General features: G+C 51.1%; 1 protein-coding gene across 4 annotated transcripts in view; it reads left to right on the top strand.

The window, feature by feature from the left end:
* The window catches only part of POLI (DNA polymerase iota), a 112,473-nt gene that overhangs the window by 13,960 nt on the left and 75,041 nt on the right, over positions 1 to 23,472 (top strand). For 3 of the 4 annotated variants that reach the window (XM_029579924.1, XM_029579918.1, XM_029579938.1), the window contains exons 3-4: positions 14,508 to 14,672; positions 15,970 to 16,119. In XM_029579924.1, the coding sequence (XP_029435784.1) occupies positions 14,508 to 14,672; positions 15,970 to 16,119 (315 nt within the window). The remainder of the gene's footprint in view (positions 1 to 14,507; positions 14,673 to 15,969; positions 16,120 to 23,472) is intronic. The other variant, XM_029579932.1, reaches the window with a different exon arrangement.

Genomic DNA, 23,472 nt, shown 5'->3' with positions numbered 1-23,472 from the left:
AGCCCTGTAACTACCGCTTTTTCAAATAGACCTCACTACATCTCCTCTGGTGGTCTCCTACCAGATAAAAAATCCTTCAATTGGGCTGGTAAGAAGAAAATATATGTATTTCTGGCCAGTTGTATTATGCATTTACAGGGGTAGCATAATTTAAAACTACCCCCTGCAGCGATGGTCTCAGATCTCATAAGTAGAAATTCTTTTGTACGCTGTTGCGTAGAGTTGGCTAAGTCGGGGTATATCCGTACAGGACCTCCGAAAAAGGAAACATTTATATTTTTAAAATAATTCTTCATTATCAAAGATACAGCTGTTTCTTCAAAGAAGGTCACAAAGAGCACTGCACGGTCAATAATTTCAACATTAGAATTTTCTAAGTAATCAGTCAGATTATGAACTTCTGACATTTGAGAAGGAAAACTGATCGGCGTGCTACTTTTCTTTGGAAGAAAAAAAACTTTTTAGTAGCTGGTATCTCACTTAGTGGAATCTTCAAAACCTCCATTACAAATTTTTTAAAAGTAAGCAAGGGTATTTCCCCTGCAATTATAGGAAAATTCAACAGTCTCAGGTTTAAATGTCTCATAATTCTCTATTGACTCAATTCTTCTTAAAGATGAAATCCTTTCTGAGACCATTGAAACATTAATGTCTTGGAGGTGTTTTATATCAGTACTTATTTTCTTAATAGAATTATCTTGCTCCAAAAACTTTTGATTAGTGTCCTGTTCAAGTACACCAACTTTAGTCGCTATTTCATCCAGTTTCAGGGTTTGATTATCTAGTTTAGTAGACATTTTCACCATTAGTTCCCAGATATTATCCAGGGTAATAACAGCCGGTTTATTCAATTGCTGGGAGAGGGTTCTTACCCCGGTTCTCTCGAGTCCACTCGCTTCTCCCGTTGTTCTGGGTCCATCCACAGCCTTCTCCATTCCTCTACTCAGTCCCTCGGGGCTCCAGGATTTCTCCTGCCGCTCGTTCGGCGTCTGAACCACCCAGCTGAGCATGCCCGATGACTTCATCAGCCTGCGACTCAGCTCCTCTGTCGACGAGCGGGGGCAAAGCTCTAACCGGCGTCCTGAGGTCAGGAGGGCTCAATGATAACTCCCCTGGTGAGTACGGCTCTCCTCCCGCCTGCTCACCAACGGGGATTGTAGCCCTAATTGCGGCATTTGGAGGGAGAATTCAGTTATTAGACGCTGACCGGCAGCATTATCAGGGTCGGGTGGAAAGACCCGAATCTTGCCTTTCCGCTTATGAGGCATTAAATTTCAAGGAAATAGCGTTATAAGCTTGAAATATTAGATCGTGGGTCCGGAGCGACGCAAATTCACTCCCTCTCAGGGCGCCATCTTGGTTTTCCCCCGGATGACTTCAGTTGTAAAGGCAGCGGACATAAACATTGGGAAAAGGTGGAATAGGGGAAGGTAGATGTAGTGGAAATCAGAAGAGATGGAATAGGGAAAAGAGAAGAAGGAATACCTCTTATATTTGGGAACATAGTAGTAGCTATGGGTTGCTCTGCAAAAACATAGGACTTTTCTATATATGGGAGTAATGTAAAGATTTGTAACATGGGGAATCAAGGTAGATTCTGACATGGCATAGACAAGAATGGTATAAATATAATTCAAAAGGAGAGATTGCATGTAATTCGATATCCTAAGCAGGGAAGGCGAGCTTCAAAATATGCATCCATAAAGCAGTTAGATTTATTCCATCATATGGGTCATTCTGGACATTTGAAATATTGAAGAAATTCAGTTCACATAAATCTGGCCCTCAACACAAATGTGTTTCACACGAGGACAAAACACACAACTTAAGTCAATAAAGATTTAAGCAGAGGCTGCTGTGGGACTTCTTTCCATAATTGTTGTCATCCCCCCATAGCCGCACTCCATTGTCACCGTTCCCCCATGTGGTTCACCTTAAAGGCTGTGCAAACACAGCAATCCAACAAGAGTTCCCTGTATGTACCCGGATCAGTCCAGACCATGGGTTGAGCCTCCTTTCCAGCAGGTGGAGACAGACCAAAACTGAAAGGGTATCCTATATGAGGACAGAGCCTACCCTGAGGCCCTTCAGTATTTGTCTATCTCCAGCAGGTGGAACAGCTCACCCTGTGGTTTATTTATTTATTTATTTATTTTATTTATTTATTTAAAGTCTCTTCTATACCAATATCCGTTCGCACATCGCATCGGTTCACAAAAAACAAGAACTTTTGGGCGGAGCCCTTACATATAACATGGTTCCCTGTTAACTTCTACTTGTCCCTTCTGGGCGTTTTTTCCTTCTGTGTGTCTATCGTGTTAGGATCAAGCAAGTATTTCTGAGTTATTGTTTAAAAAAAAAAAGTGTGAACTCTGTGGATCCTTCACAGGAGACAGTCCCTGTCTCCTCACTCTTGCTGGGGCCTAGGGGAGCTTGGCCTCTTGTTTTATATAGCCTAGGCTCCCTTTTCCCGGAGATCCTCGGCTGCAGGGGTGAAAATCGGTGGTGCCAGTCACTCCCCCTGTGCAGCTCCCTCTCTCCTTCTCTTCTGTACTGCTCTCCCTTCATTGGGATCCATGTTTGTGTAACTGCTGACAGGGACATTTGTAAAAAAAAAACAAAAAAACAAAAAAAACAAAGACTAAATAAAAGGTGATTTTACCTAGAGGAGTCCCTGATAACATTAACAGAAGGCTCCTGCCTTCCTTACTTTTGCAGCTTGAGAGAGTGAATTGAGAGCATGCACAGTTCATTCTGTGCCTCCGCTCCTTCAGCACCAGCAGCTCAGCTTATCTTGGTGCTGCCCCTCCCCCACACAGCAGCATGCCACGATCTCAGATGTGTTTAGTCTGCGGGGATTCCTCGGTCAGGCTTTCGCAGAGGGACTCTGTTCATGTTGCCTACCGGGGGGGGGGGGGGGGGGGGGGGTTTCCTCCGAGGTCCTGATGCCCGCCCCCCCCAATTTGAGCCCCTCACACTCTCCTCTACCTCTCCTCTTTTTGGTCAGCTGCAATCCAGGACCCTTGCCCACCTGAATCGCCGTGTTTTGGCCAATTTTGGGTTTTGTGAGCCGTTTTTCCCCCCACCATGCCGCGGCCATCCTGGTGTATAGCATGTGAGGAATCGGCCGTGTGGTTTTCTAGGACTGGAATTTGCTCGAGGTGCCTTCCAGGGGGAGTGGGCATCTCTTTTTTTTCAGGGTCTACAGCAACAGCCAAGCCTCGTGGAGCTCAAAAATGTCAGGCTCCGCAGGAGCTCAGACCTGGTCTTTTCTCCCTCAGTGCAGGGACAGCAGTCATCTTAAGCAAGCACATGTCTTAAGCACATGTCATGCAGCTCAGGCAAGGCCTGTGGGGGAGGGGGCGCTTCCTCCAACATTGTATCCAGTCCCTGCAACTCCTGATGAGAATGCAGCTCAGGATCAGGTTTTTTTTACAGGAGGACCCTGCTTTTTCAGATTAGGATGTTGATTCTGTTTCCTTTTCTTTAGATTTTGTCCTCCTTATGCATAAAGCCTTCTTGGCTCCCAGGTCTCTGCAAGGTGGTGCCTTGCCAGTCAGACCTACGCAGGGACTGCCCCCCAAGGTAGCCAAGCATGCCGATGTTCCCGCGTCTCTAAGGGTCGCGAAGTTAAAAGGCACGGTGGTTTCAGGAGGGTCTGCCACTCCGCATGTGCCGGGCAGTGAGGCTGCAGGAGCCTCTCCTCCCTCTCCCGCGGGGGGGGGGGGGGGGGGGGGGGGTGGGCATGGATGAGGAGCAAGGGAAACAGGCTTCTTTGGAGGGTGATGACCCTCAGGTGGTACGTCTGTTCCAGAGGGAGGAGTTGGAACCCCTCATTCCTGCAGTCCTGGCGGAGCTAAGGGTTCTGTCTCCACAGTCTGTAGCAGTCTCGTGCAGCGGGAAAGCCTCAGGTGGGTTCAACAATTACTCAGCATCCAGGACCTCCTGTCTGCAGAGGCGGAACAGGCAGGCTGGAAGACGCGATTGCGTATGGGGCTGATACTCTCTATGATCTCCTCAGGGTGCAGGATCTCAAGAGGGTCAACAGGGCCCTCAAAGTGCCCCATTTACAGATGGAAACCCTTCGGGCGGTGATAGTGGCGGTCCATCCCGGAGCGTTCTTGGCCTCACTCGATCTGACGGAGGCCTACCTGCAAATACCGATCCGCCTGAACGTCAGAGGCTCCTCCGATTCCATGTCTTGGGTCAGCACTTCCAGTTCAGGGCCCTGCCCTTCGGTCTTGCCATGGCACCACGCACGTTTACCAAGGTGATGGTGGTGGGGGCGGCAGCCCTCCGGAAGGACTGTGTCCTGGTCCACCCGTACTTGGACGATTGGTTAATCCAGGCCAAGTCAGAGACCCTATGCCGTCGGGCAGTGGACCGCGTACTCGCTTTCCTCTCGTCCCTAGGTTGGATAGTCAACTTCTCCAAGAGCAATCTCCATCCGTCTTAGGTCTTGGAGTTCCTGGGGGCTCGCTTCGATACCCGCACCGGAAAGGTCTTTCTCCCGGACTCGAGAGCTTTCAAGTTGATGGATCAGATCCAGGGCTTCCTCTCCATGCCTCTCCCCACGGCGTGGGATTATCTGCAGGTCCTGGGGACCATGGCTTCCACGATCGACCTGGTCCCCTGGGCGTTTGCACATATGCGACCGTTACAGAGAGCCTTGCTGGCTCATTGGCAGCCGGTATCTGAGCAGTTTCAGATGCAGCTCCCGCTTTCAGACTCTACCATCAGCGAATTACAATGGTGGCTTTCTCTCAAGCACCTCCTCCGTGGAAATTCCCTTCGGACCCCGCAGTGGATGGTAGTCACGACGGATGCCAGCCTATCCGGCTGGGGAGCGGTTTGCCAGTCTCGGACCATGCAGGGCACTGGTCCCCAGCCCAGTCTCTCTGGCACATCAACTGCCTGGAGACCTGGGCGGTTCATCTAGCACTCAAGGACTTTCTCCCTCTACTTCAGCGACGGGCGGTCCGGGTGCTCTCGGACAATTCTACCACCGTGGCATACATCAGTCGCCAAGGGGGCACCAGAAGTCGACTGGTGGCCCTCGAAGAAAGTTGCCTTCTCGAGTGGGTGGAACCACCTGGACTGCCTCGCGGCCTCCCACATAGCGGGCAATGAGAACGTTCAAACCGGCTTCTTAAGTCGTCAGCGCCTGGACCCAGGCGAGTGGGAGCTGTCCGACGCCATGTCCCTCATTATCGACAGGTGGGGTCCCCCGCACCTGGACTTGATGGCAACTCTGAACATCGCCAAGGCTTCCCAGTTCTTCAGCTGCTGGCGGGAACACTGCTTGGAAGGGGTGGATGCGCTGGCCCTTCCATGGCCAAGTGATGTCCTGCTGTACGTGTTCCCTCCGTGGCCCCTCATAGGGAAAGTGCTCAAACGCATAGAGCTTCACAGAGGCCCGGTCATTCTTGTAGCTCCCGAGTGGCCCCGTAGACCGTGGTTCGCGAATGTAGTCAACCTGGCGTCAGACGGTCTTCTTCGCCTAGGCCATCTTCAGCACCTTCTTAGTCAAGGTCCTGTATTTTTCGACCAGGTGGATTGCTTCTGTCTTGCGACTTAGCTTTTGAACAGCGAAGGCTAATGCGGCAGGGATGCGCTGAGGATGTCATCTCCACTATTTTGCGGGCCCGCAAAACTTCTCCTTCCCTTGCCTATGTCCAGTTCTGGAAGGTTTTTGAGCTGGCCTATGTGGAAGCGGGCGTTACGACGCGCTCGGCCCCAGTCTCGCTCGTCCTCTCGTTCCTCCAGCGAGGTCTCTCTAAGGGTCTCTCCTTTGGCTCACTCCGTGTTCAGGTGTCTGCCCTCTGTTCTCTTTTGGGAAGCCTCGACGGCCATGCGGTTGCGTCTTACTGGATATTGTCAGTTTCCTCAAAGGGGTCAAACACTTGAAGCCACTGTTGCGTCCTACTTGTCCCTCATGGAGTTTGAACTTGGTGCTTCTAGCGCTCTGTCGGGCTCCCTTTGAGCCTCTTCGCCATTCCACTCTCAGGGATTTGATGCTCAAGACGGTATTTCTGGTTTCTATTTGCTCCGCCAGACGGGTGTCTGAGATCCAAGCGTTGTCTGGCCGCGAGCTTTTCTTATGTTTTTCAGATTCCGGGGTCTCTCTCAAGACGGTCCCGTCATTCTTACCAAAGGTCGTGTCTTCTTTTCATGTCCATCAGTCGGTCGAGCTCCCCGCGTTCTCTTCTGCAGACATTGCAAGCCCTGGCGGAGGTGACCTATGCTGTCTGGATATGAAACGCATTCTCATGCGTTACCTGGAGGTAACTAATGACTTCCGAGTGTCGGATCGTCTCTTTGTCTTATGGAGTGGCCCCAACCGGGGCAACTAGGCCTCTAAGACTATGATATCTTGCTGGCTGAAGGAAGTGATATCGTCGGCTTATATCTGTCAGGGACGCCCGGTCCTGGAGGGCCTCAAGGCCCATTCCTTGCATTCTCAGGCGACCTCCTGGGCGGAAAGTCAGTCTGTCTCCCCGCAGGAGATATGCAGGGCAGCTACCAGGAAGTCTCTGCATACATTTGTTCGACATTACCGCCTTGATGGTCAAGTGCCAGTTTTTGATTCTTTTGGGCGGCAGGTACTTTGAGGGGCCTGTCAAGGTCCCACCCTGTCTAGGGAAGCTTTGGTACATCCCATGGTCTGGACTGGTCCGGGTACATACAGGGAAAGGAAAATTAGTTTTTACCTGTTAATTTTCGTTCCTGTAGTACCACGAAACAATCCAGGCGCCCTTCCCTTTCTATCATCCTGTCTGCTCGAAGATCCTTATGCTATGTATTTCCTCATTGGAGGCACCGGAAGCATCCATGTGATGATGGTGGGCATTCATGCAAGAGTGTCCATGCACGGAGTTCATTCATTCATTTATTCCCTGTTGTTCCTTGTTCAATATTTTCAGAGTTCTCTTGTGGTTTGCTCGAGTTCTTCTGTTACTTGCTTGTTCCATGGTATTTATCTTCTCTGCTTTGACAATGGTTCTACTGAAGGGCTACAGGGTAGGATCTGTCCTCATATAGGATACCCTTTCAGTTTTGGTCTGTCTCCACCTGCTGGAAAGGAGGCTCAACCCATGGTCTGGATTGATCCGTGGTACTACCGGAACGAAAATTAACAGGTAAGAACTAATTTTCCTGTATCGGGTCCCAACTGCACACGCTGCCTTTCCCATGCTACAGTGCCCCAGTGCAATACACTGGAGAATTATTCCAGGGCAAGAGGGTTAAAAATAGATGAACTTGACCATCTGATTTAACAAGAGAGTGTACTTTTTCCATCGCAGGGCGAGAACTTTGGACCAGTCTTCCAAATGACATTCACTCTGAGGTCTGCATTAAAGCTTTCAGGAAAGAGGTTAAGGGCTTTTTATTTAACCAAGCTTTCTATGAATGTCAGAAGTAAATGATATGTCATGTCCAGTCACAAATGTCATCAGTATTTTATTTTGTGGGCAATATTTTATTTTTGTGGACCAGATTGTATACATTCCAGGGTTCTGAAGGAACTAAAAAATGAAATTTCAGATCTATTAGTAAAAATTTGTAACCTATCATTAAAATCATCCATTGTACCTGAAGACTGGAGGGTGGCTAACGTAACCCCAATATTTAAAAAGGGCTCCAGGTGTGATCCTGGAAACTACAGACCAGTTAGCCTGAATTCAGAGCCAGGAAAAATAATGGAAAGTGTTCTAAATATCAAAATCACAGAACATATAGAAAGACATGGTTTAATGGAACAAAATCAGCATGGCTTTACCCAAGGAAGTCTTGCCTCACAAATCTGCTTCACTTTTTTGAAGGAGTTAATAAACATGTGGATAAAGGTGAACTGGTAGATGTAGTGTATTTGGATTTTCAGAAGGCGTTTGACAAAGTTCCTCATGTGAGGCTTCTAGGAAAAGTAAAAAGTCATGGGATAGGTGGCGATGTCCTTTCATGGATTACAAACTGGCTAAAAGACAGGAAACAGAGAGTAGGACAATTTTCTCAGTGGAGGGGGGTGGGCAGTGGAGTGCTTCAGGGATCTGTACTGGGAACCGTGCTTTTCAATATATTTATAAATGATCTGGAAAGGAATTTGACGAGTGAGGTAATCAGATTTGCAGATGATACAAAATTATTCAGAGTAGTTAAATCACAAGCCGATTGTGATAAATTACAGGAGGACCTTGTGAGACTGGAAAATTGGGCATCCAAGTGGTAGATGAAATTTAGGGGCAGATTTTCAAAGGTTATACGCATAAGATATGCGCGCAACTCCAGAAAAGCTTCCCCTTCCACCCCCTGCCCGTGCTGAGCCTATCTTGCATAGGCTCAGTGGCACGCGCAAGCACCGAGATGCGCGTCTTGGCCGGTGCGTCATCAGCGAACGTTCTGGGGTGGGGCCGAGGCCTCCGGACCAGAACATGGCGCACCGGCAGCCGGCCGGTGCATGCAAGTTAGGCAGGCGTAACTTGTATAATAAAGGTAGGGGGATAATTAGTTAGGGCTGGGGGGTGAGTTAGATAGGGGAAGGTGGGGGGGGGGGCTGGAAGGAAAGTTCCCTCCGAGGCCGCTCCGATTTCGGAGCGGCCTCGGAGGGAACTGAGGATGGCTGCACAGCTCGGCGCGTGCAGGCTGCCGATTTTGCGCAGCCTTGCGCGCGCCGACCCTGTATTTTATAACATGCGTGTAGCAGCGCACGCATATTATAAAATCGGGAGTAGATTTGTTCTACTCCTGCGTGCACCTTTTAAAATATACCCCTTAATGTGGATAAGTGCAAGGTGATGCATATGGGGAAAAATGACCCATGCTATAGTTACATGATGTTCCTTGTACGTACCGGATCAGTCCAGACTCCTGGGTTTTGCCTCTCCTCCAGCAGATGGAGACAAGTTTTCACAACTCTGCCCTATACCTTGAGGTGCCACCACAGTCCGCCAGTATTTCTCTGTCTCCAGCAGATGGTGGAGGTGCAAAACCTACAGTCTGTTCTGATTCTCTAGTGTAAAAAAAAGAAAAAGAGTAAGGGCTGATAGGAAGTTAGACAGAAGAGGTTGGTTACTTTACTTTTAAAGTTAGTTTAAAAAAAAAAAAAAAGACACAGAGGAATCGAATTTCCTTAGCTGCCCAGAGGGTTGTGAGGTCCTGAGGGGAACTGGGTGTGATACTGGGGAGCCCAGCTCACTCACCCCAGAAGGTGTAGGACCTAAGAACGTCTGCCATGTCCATTCTGTGGTAATTAAAAAAAAACAGCCCACAAAAAACACATTTTTTTTTATTTTTCCATGCTGACTCTTCCCTCCTTGCTGCAGCCGGTCGGGTCTGTGTTAGTTTCACCGCATTTTCTGTATTTTTTCGGCTGTCTGCGAAGTCCCAGAGCTCAACTTGCCGCGCGCACCTATCTTGCAATGGACTTTGCATGTCTCCCCGTTTTGGTCTGGGAGGGTCGGCATGGTGCACACGCAAGGCCTCCTTGGGTCCTTCTGCATCGCGAGCTACTTTAGCTGATCTGTTTCCGCTGAGTGCGTTCCCGCGGAAACGGAGGCCATTTTGGGCACATTTAGGGAAGCCACGAGTGCCGAGATGGGGGAGGGGATTTTGCCTCCAGCTTTATCCCCGCAACAAATGGGCCCTGTTGGGAGGAGAACCGGCAGACCCAGACTCCTGACACAGAGGATAGCCCTGAAGGGGCTTTGGACGACTCCTCTTCATCTTCATTCTCCTCAGAATTTAAGGCCAAGAAATCTGGCAAGAAGCAATCTGAGGAAAAGCTTTCCGAATTAGGCACCCGCAAATCCGCTCAAAAGAGGTCAAAGTCCATGGGGTGAAGATTAAACGCCAGTTAAGGTCTGTAGTGCAGCATACTGATTCGGACTCCTCCGAGGACCAGGATTTGCAGCCCAAACCCCCGACAGGGGTAGATGGGGATGCAGATCAGCAACCGGACGCAGTCTGCGGATCCCAGAGGGAACGACCCGAAGTTGGTCCGTCTCTTTAAAAAGGAGGAACTGGGGCTTATTCCCGCGATTTTGGAGGAGTTAGGTCTCGAAATACTGCTGGATGTAACTCAGCTAGAGACTATGGCTCTGGTTTTGTTGAGTCTGATGGGCCCCACCACCTCTTTTCTGTTTCATTTTTCAGTAACGGACTTACTCTTCCGGGAATGGGATACCCCAGAGCTAGGATTGAAGGTGAGCAAGGCTATGGATAAGCTATATCCTCTGCCAGAGGAAGCTTTAGAGATGCTTCGCGTTCCCAAGGTGGATGCCGCGGACACCAAAAAGACCACCATTCCAGTGATTGGGGCGACTGCCCTTAAAGACTTGCAGGATAGGAAGCTGGAACTTCAACTCAAGAAGATTTTCGAAGTTTCCACTCTGGGAGTGTGTGCGGCGATGTGCAGCAGCTTTTCCTTACATGCCGGCCTTCGCTGGGTGCAGCAGCTTTTCCTTACACGCCGGCCTTCGCTGGGTGCAGCAACTACAGGCTAAAGAAGATCTTTTGGAGGGTGAAGCTCTCCAAGCTGGTCGGCTGGGAGTGGTGATCGCTTACAGTGCGGATGCGCTTTATGATCTGTTACAGACTTTGGTCAGGTACATGGTCTCAGCCGTATCTGCTCACTGACTTCTGTGGTTGTGAAATTGGTCTGCGGATATTTCCTCAAAAGCTCAGCTCGGTTCGTTGCCCTTTAAAGGCATGTTACTTTTTGGAAGGCAATTGGAGGACACGATTCAGTCCCTGGGCGAGAATAAGGGTCACAGGTTGCCAGAGGATCGTCCCCGGTCAAGGGCCTCCTTTGCTGCTCAGTCTTGTTTCTGGGGAAATCGGAGGTTTCGCCTGTCCAGGTCAGCAGGTCCTTCCTATTGCCAAAGTTCAGACAGACAGCAGACATGGTCGCAGACCTTTCGAGGTCGCCGGTTTGGTAGACCCGGTAATTCCCAGTCTTCCCCTGGAGTCAAATCCTCGCAATGAATGAGGCTGGTCCATTCTTCAGGGCCGGTCGTGGGGGGCAGACTATCCCTTTTTTTACGAGGAATGGACCAAACTGGCATCTGACCAGTGGGTCCTAACCGTGATAAGTCAAGGTTATGCCTTAGATTTTGTACGCCGGCCTCGGGACAGGTTCCTGGTTTCCCCGTGCGCGTACGAGGAAAAGCGACTTCTCGAGCTGGGCGCCATTATGCCAGTTCTGGCTGCGGACCAGAGGAAGGGCTGCTATTCCATCTACTTCTTGGTTCCCAAAAATGAGGGGACCTTCCAGCCCATCCTGGATTTAAAAAGAGTCAAGAGATGCCTTTGGGTGCCTCGTTTCCGCATGGAGACTCTGAGGTCAGTAATTGCATCCGTAAGAAAGGGAGAGTTCCTGGTGTTGCTGGACCTGACGGAGGCATATCTCCATAGGCATCCGGAAAGCCCACCAGAGGTTCCTACAGGTTTTTCATCCTGGGTCATCATTATAAGTTCCAGGCTCTGCCGTTCGGACTTGCTACCGCTCACAGGACTTTCACCAAGATAATGGTGGTGGTGGCAGCGCAGCTTCAGAGGGAAGGTCTTTTAGTACATCCTTACCTAGACGACTGGCTAATTCGAGCCAAATCCAAAGTGCTTTGTCAGTCGGCGGTTCACAGAGTGCTGCAGCTTTTGAAATCGCTTGGTTGGGTGATCAATTTGGCAAAGAGTCGCCTGGTTCCCTCTCAATCCTTGGAATTTCTGGGAGCACTGTTCGACACGAAGCAAGGGAAGGTTTTCTTTACCACGGACCGTATTTGCAAGCTGCAGGGTCAGGTCCGGGACCTATTGGCCAAAATCCTCCCAGGTTACGGGATTATCTGAGGTCCTGTAGTTGGTGCCGTGGGCCTTTGCTCATATGCGTCTGTTACAGTCTGCATTTCTTTCCCGGTGGAATCCAATCTCCGAACAATTTCTTCTGCTTCTTCCGCTTCCGGATTTGGCACGGTCCAGTCTCTAGTAGTGGCTCCTCTCGGACAACTTGGAATGCGGGGTTTCCTTGGTAATGCCCGAGTGGACAGTGGTGACTACAGATGCCAGCCTGTCCGGCTGGGGAGCTGTTTGTCTAGAGAAATCCGTACAGGGACAGTGGTCTCCGCAGGAGTCTTGGTGGTTGATCAACCGGCTGGAGACCAGAGCAGTATTTTTGACCTTGCAAGCTTTCCTTCCACTTCTACAGGGGAAGTCAGTCCGGGTGCTGTCCGACAATGTGACCACAGTGGTGTATATCAATCGCCAAGGAGGGACCAAAAGTTGGCTGGTGGCGAAAGAAGCTCAGCAGTTGATACACTGGGCAGAACAGCATCTGGCCAGCCTGGTGGCATCCTACATGGTGGGCGTCGAAAACGTTCAGGCCGACTTTCTCAGTCGGAAACGTCTAGACCCCGGAGAATGGGAGGTAGCGGACGAGGCTTTTCAGCTCATATGCAACAAGTGGGGCACTCCCAGCCTGGATCTGATGGTGACATTCAAGAATGCCAAGACCCCACGCTTCTTCATTCGGCGAAGGGAGAGAGGGGCCTAGGGAGTGGATGCTCTGGTGCTTCCCTGGCCAAGCAACGTGTTGCTGTATGTGTTTCCTCCATGGCCTCTGATCAGAAAGATACTCCGCTGAATAGAACGTCACCCAGCGGAGGTGATTCTTGTAGCCCCAGAATGGCCGAGACGCCCATAGTTTGAGCTGCTCAACCTGGCCGTAGCGGCCCCTTTACGTCTGCAGGATTTCCCGGCTCTTCTTCATCAAGGACCCGTCTGTTTGGAAGAGGCGGATTGCTTTTGTCTAGCGGCATGGCTTTTGAGAGGCGCCGTTTGAAAGGCAAAGGGTATTCGGACGCAGTGGTTGCTACACTGTTAAGGTCACGCAAACCTTCCACGTCCTTAGCTTACGTCCATGTGTGGAAGGTCTTTGAAGCCTGGTGTGTAGAACGGGAGATAGTCCCAATCCGGGCGTCACTGTTTGACATTCTGTGTATCCTGCAGACTGGACTAGCTAAAGGGTTGTGTAGTTCTCTAAAGGTACAGGTGGCAGCTTTTGGTTGTTTACGGGGTACCATTCAAGGAGTGGTGTTAGCGGCACATCCAAATGTGGCTTGTTTTCTTCGAGGAGTGAAGCACTTGCGGCCTCCAATTCGACATCCTTGTTCTTCGTGGAGTCTGAATTTAGTCCTCACAGCCCTGTGTGCTCCGCCTTTTGAACCATTAAAGAGAGCAACGCTGAAAGATCTCACATTGAAGGTGATATTTCTGATGGCTATTTCGTCAGCTCGAAGGGTGTCAGAATTTCAGGCGTTGTCGTGTAGGGAGCCTTTCCTGAGGATTTCTGAGTCGGGGATTTCCTTACGGACGGTCCCGTCTTTTCTTCCAAAGGTAGTCTCTTCTTTTCACTTGAATCAGTCGGTGGAACTTCCATCGTTTCCGGATTTGGACCGATTGGATCCCCTCGCGAGAGACTTGCGGAAGTTGGATGTGCGTAGGGCTTTACTGCGGTATCTGGAGGTTACAAACGCATTTCGTTTGTCAGACCATCTTTACGTTCTGTGGAGTGGTCCGAAGAGAGGTAATATGGCTGCAAAAACTACCATAGCCCGCTGGCTGAAGGAAGCTATAAGTTCAGCTTCCTTGTTATGTGGTAGACCCTTACTGGTGGGTCTTCGGGCAGCATTCTACACGGGCGCAGGCAGCGTCCTGGGCGGAATGCCAACAAATCTCGCCCCAAGAAATTTGCAGAGCAGCTACGTGGAAGTCTCATTTATTTGAGACGTGCTCCTTGTAGGGAACCCCAAATCTCCATACTTCTAGCTGATTCTGTAGTATAGATGAATGTTCAGTTGACATCTGGCAGGTTAAAGTTATCAACTAACACAATCTCCCCTATCATCCAGAGTCCCAAATGGATGATGAAACAAATGTAAATAAATATCTTATTGATGTTTGTCTACATCACACTTCAACTATTCTGCCTCTGCTAAAGATCTGTAGATCATACATATGAAAATGGAAGTGTCCTGTTTCCTTTTATAAAGTAAACCAACAGTGCTTCTTCCTTACTTTTTCATACCTCTTGCATTGCCTTTACTTTTCTTTACATACAGTGCTACTGCTTCCCCCATTCTTCCTACCCTTTCCTTTCAGAATAGATGCTAGCACAGTATGGCTGTGTTGTACTCGTGAAATGAATTGTAACATAATTCTGTGATCGTGACAATATCCAGATCTGCCTCTGAAATTAGGGCCTCCAAGTCTGGGACTCTGTTACCCAAGCTATGAGCATTTATGTACCTAGCCTTCTAGATACTGCTCCTTCCCTTCTCTGTCCTCCGAATATCCTGTTCCTTACCAAGCTTGTTCTTTCTATTCTTTGCTAATATTTTTGTATGATTCTCACCTTTATGCATTATTGATCTTTCAAATAAAGTATGCAATTTTTGTTTGGGACAGATGACAATTTTGCACTATCAAATCCATTTATATGTTTTGTTTTTTTTTTCCAGGCATTCTGCAGAAATTTGTGGTTGTTACTTGCAACTATGAAGCCAGAAAGTTTGGGATTAAAAAACTTATGTATGTCAGAGAAGCCAAAGAAAAGTGCCCTCAGCTGGTTTTAGTTTGTGGGGAGGATCTGACGAACTACAGAGAAATATCTTACAAAGTCACAGGTACTTTTTCTAGAGCATATGCTAATTGTCTTCTGTCAGCACAGGGCATGATGTTTTTCCCGTTGATAAGCAGGCTGAAATAGCCATGCTGTCTGGGACATCCCTTTGGGCGGCTCGAGGAGGAAACTTCTCTCAAGAGATACAGAGCTTTGCTCTACGCAGCAGTTCCCACGTGATTACCGTACTTGCTTAGTTATGTTTTTTCCCGCGCAGCTCACAGATGCGAATCTCCTCTCATATCTGTTCTCACTTTTCTTTACTCTTTCTCACTTCGGTGACCCCCCCCAAAAGCACTTAAGTGCTATCCATGGCTCTCAAGATCCCAGGATTTAAATACTGCCAGTATGGCAAAGTTATGTCTGTCACCGACTGGCATAACTATTGCTGCCTGTGCCTAGGATCGCGGCGGCCCGTAAGCGCAAGCGAAGCTCCTCTTCTGCATGCACTGATGCTTCTCCTCCTTCCTGCCCACGCGGCTCCGGCAACGTTTACTTCCGGGGCTGCACAGGCAGGAAGGAGGAGGAGCATCAGCGTGTTCAAACACGATCTTTTTCTTTGGGCTGTGGTGACGTGAGCCTCACCACAGCCCTGCCTGTCGCTGCGCCCGGGGGCATTGGGGAGATACTGAAAAACTAATTTTAAAGGGTTGGCGCAGCCGATAAAAAAAAAAGGCTCGGCACAGCCGATAAAAAAAAAAATTCGATAGTCCCAAAACGCTGCGCGTGTCAGCAAAAACGGCTCGGCGTGTCACCTCTGACACGCGTGTCATAGGTTAGCCATCACTGGTCTATAGGATCACTTTATACTGATAACAGGGGGGTTTAGTGGGGCGGGGGAAAGAAATGCTAATCCAGAAAGGCCTGGTGGAAGAGCCATGTTTTATCAGTTTACGGAATTTAAAAGGACATTGTTCCAGGCGGAGGTCGGGAGGAAGAGAATTCCAGAGGGTGGGGCCCGCAATGGATATGGCACGTGTCCTTGTTGTTGAGAGACGGGCTGTCTTAAGTGTAGGGACTTGTAAGGTGCATTTGAGGTTCGTTCTGGTAGGGCGGGCAGATTGAGCAGGTAGTAAAGCTTTCTAAGTTTGAATTTGGGTGAGGTAATCCTTAATAGAATAAAGGCCTAAATTGGGTAGTAATTCACTTTTTAGTAATTTATATACACAGAAACATGAGTATTCATCAGAATTGTATAATTGTTTGGTATATTGATATTTATCTTATTGATAGTCTAAAGTACTTGATATGTCTCATACAGTTACACCGGTTATTAATAGCAATAATCTTTTTATATTCAGAGTTGTTGGAAGAATTTAGCCCATTGGTCGAAAGACTTGGATTTGATGAAAACTTTGTTGACCTCACTGAGATGGTGGAGAAGAGACTAAAACAGCCACACAATGCTGGATATTCTGTGGCAGTGGCTGGACATGTTTATAATTACCAGAGTAAGTAAATGTTTCATATTTGACTCCTAAAATATTTGTTATCCTATGCAACCAAGGTCCGTGATGTTAATACCTGAGGAGGACAGGAGTGAATAGGCCCTCGAGGAGCGACTCCCTGGGCTTCCTTCCGGCAGGGTATCTGGAGAGAAAAACAGACAAGACCCCCGAGGAACGGGTGTCCTGGGTTGTTAGAATGAGGCACACCCCGGAGGTTGGATAGAAGCTGGAGGGCTCTTGAGGAGCGAGTACCCAGAATTTCCAGGAGGCAGCGAATATCCCGGAGGGTAGGACGAGGAGTTCCAAGCGGGCAGCTTAGAAGAGGTCAGAATTAGCTGGACCGTAATCCTTGCTAACTCATAGCACTGTTGGAGATTGGAGGCTAAGTACCCGGAGGTAGTGACGTCATGCGGTGGGGACGCCCCCAAGGTTCCCGCCATGACATATTCAAATGTGCGGGTAACACGCGCACCCTAGGAGACCTCAGGAGGAACATGGCGAACATAATCGCCCATGCCGGTCTGGGGACACCGGAGAGGTCGGCAAACAGCAGCGGAGGCAGCCATCTTTCCTAAGGGAGAGGAGCAGGACAGAAAAGAGGTGAGGCAGAGAGAGCGCAGCAGCATGTTGATGAGGCTATTAGTTAGTCACCCCGGATTCTGAAAGTAAAATGTGCAGTGCACATTTTACACTCATAAATTAACGCCTGCCCAAGCAAGCTCCCATGCTTATTTGTTTACCCAGACTATGCAATTCAGTCCTTGTTGGTAGTTGTCTGAATGTAAATCTTCTTATCTTCATTCCCCCCTGCCATTGAAGCAGAGAGCTACGCTGGAAATGCATTGAAAGTGAAGTTTCCCTGTACATACCCGGATCAGTCCAGACGGTGGGTTATGTCCCCCGTCCAGCAGATGGAGTCAGACAAAACTTCGAAGGGAGCTGCCTTATAAACCAGTGCACTCCCTCTCCCTCTTCAGTATCTTTCTGACTCCAGCAGATAAGAGCAGAGGAACCTCTTGTTTCCCCAGTACATTTATTTTTCAGTACTTGTTTTCTTACCTTTTCTACTCTCAAGCTTCTTTGATGGATCAAGTTCATTGAAAAAAAAAACCAGGGGTCCTAATGTTTTACCGGCTTAACTTGCAGACAGATCTGTATTCTTTCTCTGCTTATTGTTTCTTGTTCTCATTGGGCTGTGTGGGGTAAGTTGCGTCTTTTTTCCCCTTTAGCTTTCTTTTTCAGTACAGCTCGTCTGGGGGTGCATGTTGGAGGTTTCAACCTCTTCCCCCCCCCCCCCCCCCCCCGTCGCGATCTGGCCCACGGTCCCAAGAAGCGCATTTCTCGGGACTGCTTACCACAGAGAGGTTGCCTTCCTCTGCAGAGCCTGGCCAGCTCTGAGGGTCAGTGTAATTTAGTAAGCGGAGGCTCCTTCCCGCGGCACTGCCGGTCATTGCCTCGCGACTCCCTGCCCCCTCATTCCGGTCATGCCGAGGGCTTGCTGATGTGCGGGGAGCCCGGGTCAAGGCTCTCCCACGAGGGGCTCTGCATGATGTGCCTCCCTGGGGGGGGGAGGGCATCTCGCAGCTGGCGGGAGGTTCAGCATCGCGCTCCTCAGCGCGCTCTCACAGGCAGAGGCAGGCCCTGATCCCGCTTCCCCAGAAGATGACTCGGAGGATATTTCTTTGCTTTTCCTGCCGGTATTGACACCGGTTCCGCCTCTGGGTCACGTTTTACCTCCTGGGGACTCCTCTGTTTTGCCTCCTCCTGGCCCGCCACCGTTTTCCACAGACTTTGTGCTTCTCATGCACAATGCCTATCTGGATGAACAAATTTTGTGTCTCCGCTTCAATAAAGGAATTCATAAGACATCAGGCATCTATCTTCTTTGTTCATCCAATGCCTATCTGGCCAGGTTGTCCCAGCTTCTGGATTCCGCCCCGGACCAAAGTTCCCAGGATGGCTGACCCTCCTCCCGTGGGAGTTTCCCAGGGAGTAGAGGCCCCAGGGGTGGGGGCCTCCGGGGTCACTCAGGGGTCCTCCAGGGTGCATTTGGTTCTCCCCCCTGCAGGGGGGATGGATGTCGCACCAGACCTTGACCTGGATGATCCCTTACTGCTGTCCAGATGGAGGGGGATGATACCAGGGTGTTGCGGATCTTCCAGAGCGACGAGTTGGACACTCTTGTCCCACATATTCTTCAGGAACTGGACATTGAAGCCCCTCTGGAACCGCCGGGCCCCAGTCCTTCGGGGAAGAAGGGAGACCCCGTACTTGCGGGGCTATGCCCGCCTACCAGGGCCTTTCCTACCCATCCCACCTTTCTCCAGTTGTTGTCTAGGGAGTGGGATTTGCCCGAAGCCTCTCTTAAGGTCAGCAGGGCGATGGAAAAACTATATCCTCTCCCTGAGGACTTTCTAGAGCTGCTTAGGGTCCTGATGGTCGACTCCACGGTTTCGGCAGTCATGAAGCGAACAACCATTCCGGTGACAGGAGGCACAGCGCTGCTGGATCTTCAAGACAGGAAACTAGAAGTCTACCTTAAGAGGGTTTCCGCGCTGGGAGTCCGGGCAACCATCTGTAGCTCGCTGGCACAAAGAGCGGGACTCCACTGGGTCCAGCGCTCCTCACGTCACAGGACCTGCCACCGGAGGAGGCATGGCAGGCAGACCGGTTGGAGCCCATAACTCCCTTGGGGCAGATGCTCTGTATGATCTCCTCCAAGTTCTGGCCAGATCAATGGTCTTGGCAGTCTCGGCATGATGCCTCCTCTCGCTCCGCAACTGGTCGGCAGATGCCTCATACAAGACACAGCTGGGCTCCCTGCCTTTTAAAGGGAAATTTCCTGGCATGTAGCCAGATGGACTCAGAACAAATGGGTATAGTATGCTCGTGCTAGCAGTTGGAGACGGATCTGACGTCAGCAGGGGTATATATACCCCCACAGGAAGCGTAGCAACTCAGTAATTTCCGTCTCCAAAGCAGTTTGGAGAGCCTGCACGCTCGCTGAGCGTGTTTCCAATCTACTTTCTATTTTCTACTTTCTTCTAACTAAAATTCTACTGCAACATCGAGCCCCGCACTCCTGCGGTGATACCCTTGGGGTCCCTCCCCCAGTTGACTTTCCCAGGGTGATTTCCGGGATCCCCCGGAGGTTTAAGACCTCTGTCCGGTGGCCGAATCGCAGCAGGGATGTAGCCCCCGGGCGAGGCTCGGGCGTGGCGAGCGAGGCGCCTCGGTCCCGGCAAAGGTACTTGCCTTCTCCCCCCGCAGCCGGAGACCGCCCGGGTTCCAGCCGGGAAGCGCCGAGGATCAGGTAAGGCGTACATCTCTTACTTTTGGTCTCCGCGGGACGAGGATCGGCGGCGTGGCCTGTAAGCGGCACGCAGTGGAGGGCGCCATTTTGTTGGCCTTGTTCAGGTATTGAGCGTCCATGATAGGCGCCTGTCTATGACTAAGCGCATATTATATATATCATTGTGCGTATATTGCTGACCGCATATTGCTGAGAGCATATTGAATACCATTGTGCGTATATTGCTGACCACATATTGCTGAGAGCATAGGGGCGGATTTTAAGAGCCCTGCTCGCGTAAATCCGCCCGGATTTACGCGAGCAGGGCCTTGCGCGCCTATTTTCCATAGGCCTGCCGGTGCGCGCAGAGCCCCGGGACTCACGTAAGTCCCGGGGTTTTTCGAGGGGGGCGTGTCAGGGGCGGGGCCGATCGGCGCGGCGTTTTGGGGGCGGGACGCGGCATTTCGGGGGCGGGCCTGGGCGCGTGGGCGCGCCCTCCGGAACCGCCCCCAGGTCGCGTCTCGGCGCGCTAGCGGCCTGCTGGCGCGCGGGGATTTACTTCTCCCTCCGGGAGGCGTAAATCCCCCGACAAAGGTAGGGGGGGGTTTAGATAGGGCCGGGGGGGTGGGTTAGATAGAGGAAGGGAGGGGAAGGTGAGGGGAGGGCGAAAGCGAGTTCCCTCCCAGGCCGCTCCGATTTCGGAGCGGCCTGGGAGGGAACGGAGGCAGGCTGCGCGGCTCGGCGCGCACCGGCTGCACAAAATCGGCAGCCTTGCGCGCGCCGATCCTGGATTTTAGCAGATACGCGCGGCTACGCGCGTATCTGCTAAAATCCAGCATACTTTTGTTTGCGCCTGGTGCGCCAACAAAAGTACGCGAATGCGCACTTTTTTAAAATCTACCCCATATTGAATACCATTGTGCGTATATTGCTGACCACATATTGCTGAGAGCATATTGAATACCATTGAGCGTGTATTGCTAAACCGCATATTATTAAGTGTCTGGTGTATTAAGCGCCTGTTGTGTTAGCGTATATTGCTGCCGCATATTGTTAAGCGCCTGTTATTTTGAGCGCCTGTTGTGTTAAGCGTATATTGCTGCCGCATATTGTTAAGCGCCTGTTATTTTGAGCGCCTGTTGTGTTAAGCGTATATTGCTGCCGCATATTGTTAAGCGCCTGTTATTTTGAGCGCCTGTTGTGTTAAGCGTATATTGCTGCCGCATATTATTAAGCGCCTGTTATTTTGAGCGCCTGTTGTATTAAGCGTATATTGCTGTCGCATATTATTAAGCGCCTGTTCTATTAAGCGTGCATTGTTGCCGCTTATCATTAAGCGCATATTTTTCAATGGAACAGAACGCCTCAGCGTCTTCAGCGGGGGCGCCTCCTGCCTCCGGCATTAAAGCCCTCGGCCTCTGCTCCGCATGCCAGCTTAGAGCCACGCACAGTGAAGAGCCAGACTCCCTTTGTGCCCAATGTGAGGAGGCCGTGGGACCCTCGGGCCAGGACCCGTCTCAGCCACGGTTTGCTGATAGTTCCCCAGTACCCCGGATTTAGCGGGCAGTCTCGACCAACCTGGAATCCCGGGGGACCTAGTACCCCGGCGATTAGAGACCGCTTCCATTTCCTGGGTGGATCTCTTTAAGGGAATTCATGCTTTTGTCCAGATGCAAACAGCTTCCCGTCCTGGCCCTGCTGTTCCTGCTGCTGCTGTTGCTGCGGCGGTTGCAGTTCCAGCGGATCCTGTTCCTGGACCTTCACGCCCTTATCGTGGGCAGGATCTCCCGCCTCTAGACAGTCCGGTTCAGATGGACCCTGATGTTTCACCGGACGAGTCCGAACCCCCGGACGAGGGGGAACTTCCCTCAGGGATTGAGCCATACAGAACCATGAGGCGGTTCTTCCCTAAAGAGGATCTCTCCGACCTGGTATCTCAATGCCTGGCAGAGTTGGATATTACAGGTCCCAGCGCTACAGTACCCTCTGCGCAGAACCCCCTGCTGGAAGGTCTTCGTCCTACAGCCTGCCATTTTCCATTCTTGAAAGCCGTACAACAACTGATAGATTTAGAATGGGCTGCTCCAGCGGCCTCATTCAAAGGGGGTCGGGCCCTGACAGGTATGTACCCCCTGGCACCGGCTATTCAGGAATTGCTGGCGTGCCCTCAGGTGGACGCCTTGATTAGCGCTGTGGTTAAGCGCACTACCATTCCGGTTGAAGGGGGGGGGGCCCTCAAGGAGCCTCATGACCGGCGATTGGACGCCATTCTGAAACAGACCTGTGAGGTGGCTGCGCTATCTTTGCGGTTCGCAACCTGCTGCACAGTGGTGACGTGTTCCTGTTTGTCACAGGTCAGGAACAACGCTCCAGCAGCAGACATGAAGTCAGCTCTCTCGTTCCTCACGGATGCTGCATCTGACCTGGTCCGGACAACAGCTAAGGGGATCTCATCCTCCGTAGCCGCCAGGAGGCAGCTCTGGATCCGGAATTAGTCAGCCGATGCTCCTTCAAAGACATGCCTCACCAGAATGCCCTTTAAGGGCTCTTTCCTGTTTGGCAGCGACCTTGATAGACTAGCCAGCACATAGGGCGCCTCTCCAATACCTCGACTGCCGGAAGATCGGCTCAGAAGGAACCAGCGCGCCTTTCCACGGCCCTTCAGGGGTAGAAGCTCCCAGCGCTTCACTCCCTACAGGAGTCTCTACCAGGCGCCTCGTCCTCAGGCCCGGAATCAGTCCTTTCAGACCAAGCAGCGCAAGAGGGGAGCCGGCCCGGGTTCCGGTCCCGGCCGCGCCTCCCAATGAGAATCCACCGATTCATCTGGGGGACGGAGCCATAGGGGGCAGGTTAACCCTCTTCTACCCCAGATGGGTCGAGATTACGTCGGACCAGTGGGTCCTCACCATTATCCGAGAGGGGTATTATCTGGACTTTCATCATCTCCCTCCGGACAAGTTTGTGGAATCTTCATGTCCCATACACAAGAAGGCGGCATCGGAAGCTACCCTGGCGAGGCTCCTGTCCTTGAAAGCCATCATCCCAGTACCTGCATGGGAAGTGAATTCTGGACACTATTCTATTTATTTCATGGTACCCAAGAAAGGGGGCATCTTTCGGCCCGTACTGGACCTCAAGTCAGTCAATCGATACTTAAGGGTCCCGAGGTTTCGCATGGAAACTCTGCGCTCAGTCAAGAACGCTGTACAGCCAGGAGAATTCCTCACGGCCTTAGACTTGTCAGAAGCCTACCTGCATATCCCGATCCATCCGGATCATCAGCGCTACCTACGCTTCAAGGTTCTGGGACGCCACTTCCAATTCCGGGCTCTGCCCTTCGGGTTAGCCACGTCACTGCGGACCTTCACCAAGGTGGTCGTGGTGGTAGCAGCGGCACTCAGACGGGAAGGAATCCTTGTCCATCCCTACCTAGACGATTGGCTGATCAGGGCGAAATCACGAGAGGAGAGCCATCGGGCAACCGACAGAATGATCGCCCTTCTGGAAAGCTTGGGCTGGGTAGTCAACCTCAGCAAGAGTTGCCTACGGCCTTCCCAGTCACTGGAATACCTGGGGGTCCAGTTCGACACCCAGGCAGACACAGTCAGTCTCACTACCAAGAGAAGGTTAAAACTTCAGACGCGTCTCCGGTCCTTGATGGGAGCCAGTCGGCCCATAGCTTGGGATTATCTGCAGGTTCTCGGCCTCATGGCATCCACCCTGGAAGTGGTACCTTGGGCAAGGGCCCATATGAGACCTCTTCAGCGCTCCCTGCTCTCGCGCTGGAGTCCCCGCTTCCGGAACTACTCAGTGCATCCAGCCAGAGTGCGGACCCAGTTACGGTGGTGGTTGTAGCCCAACCACATGAGCAGGGGGTCGAAGATGTCCTCCCCCACGTGGACTCTGCTCACCACGGATGCCAGCCTGAGCGGCTGGGGAGCACACTGCGAAGAACTCACCGCACAAGGGCGGTGGAACAGAGAAGAGTCAGCGTGGAACATCAACCGTCTAGAGGCCCAGGCAGTCCGATTGGCATGCCTACGATTTTCTCACAGACTGAAGAA

Source organism: Rhinatrema bivittatum, chromosome 1, assembly GCF_901001135.1.
Source record: "Rhinatrema bivittatum chromosome 1, aRhiBiv1.1, whole genome shotgun sequence".
In the NCBI taxonomy this organism is placed as follows: Eukaryota; Metazoa; Chordata; class Amphibia; order Gymnophiona; family Rhinatrematidae; genus Rhinatrema; species Rhinatrema bivittatum.
This window is presented reverse-complemented; position numbering and strand designations above follow the sequence as displayed.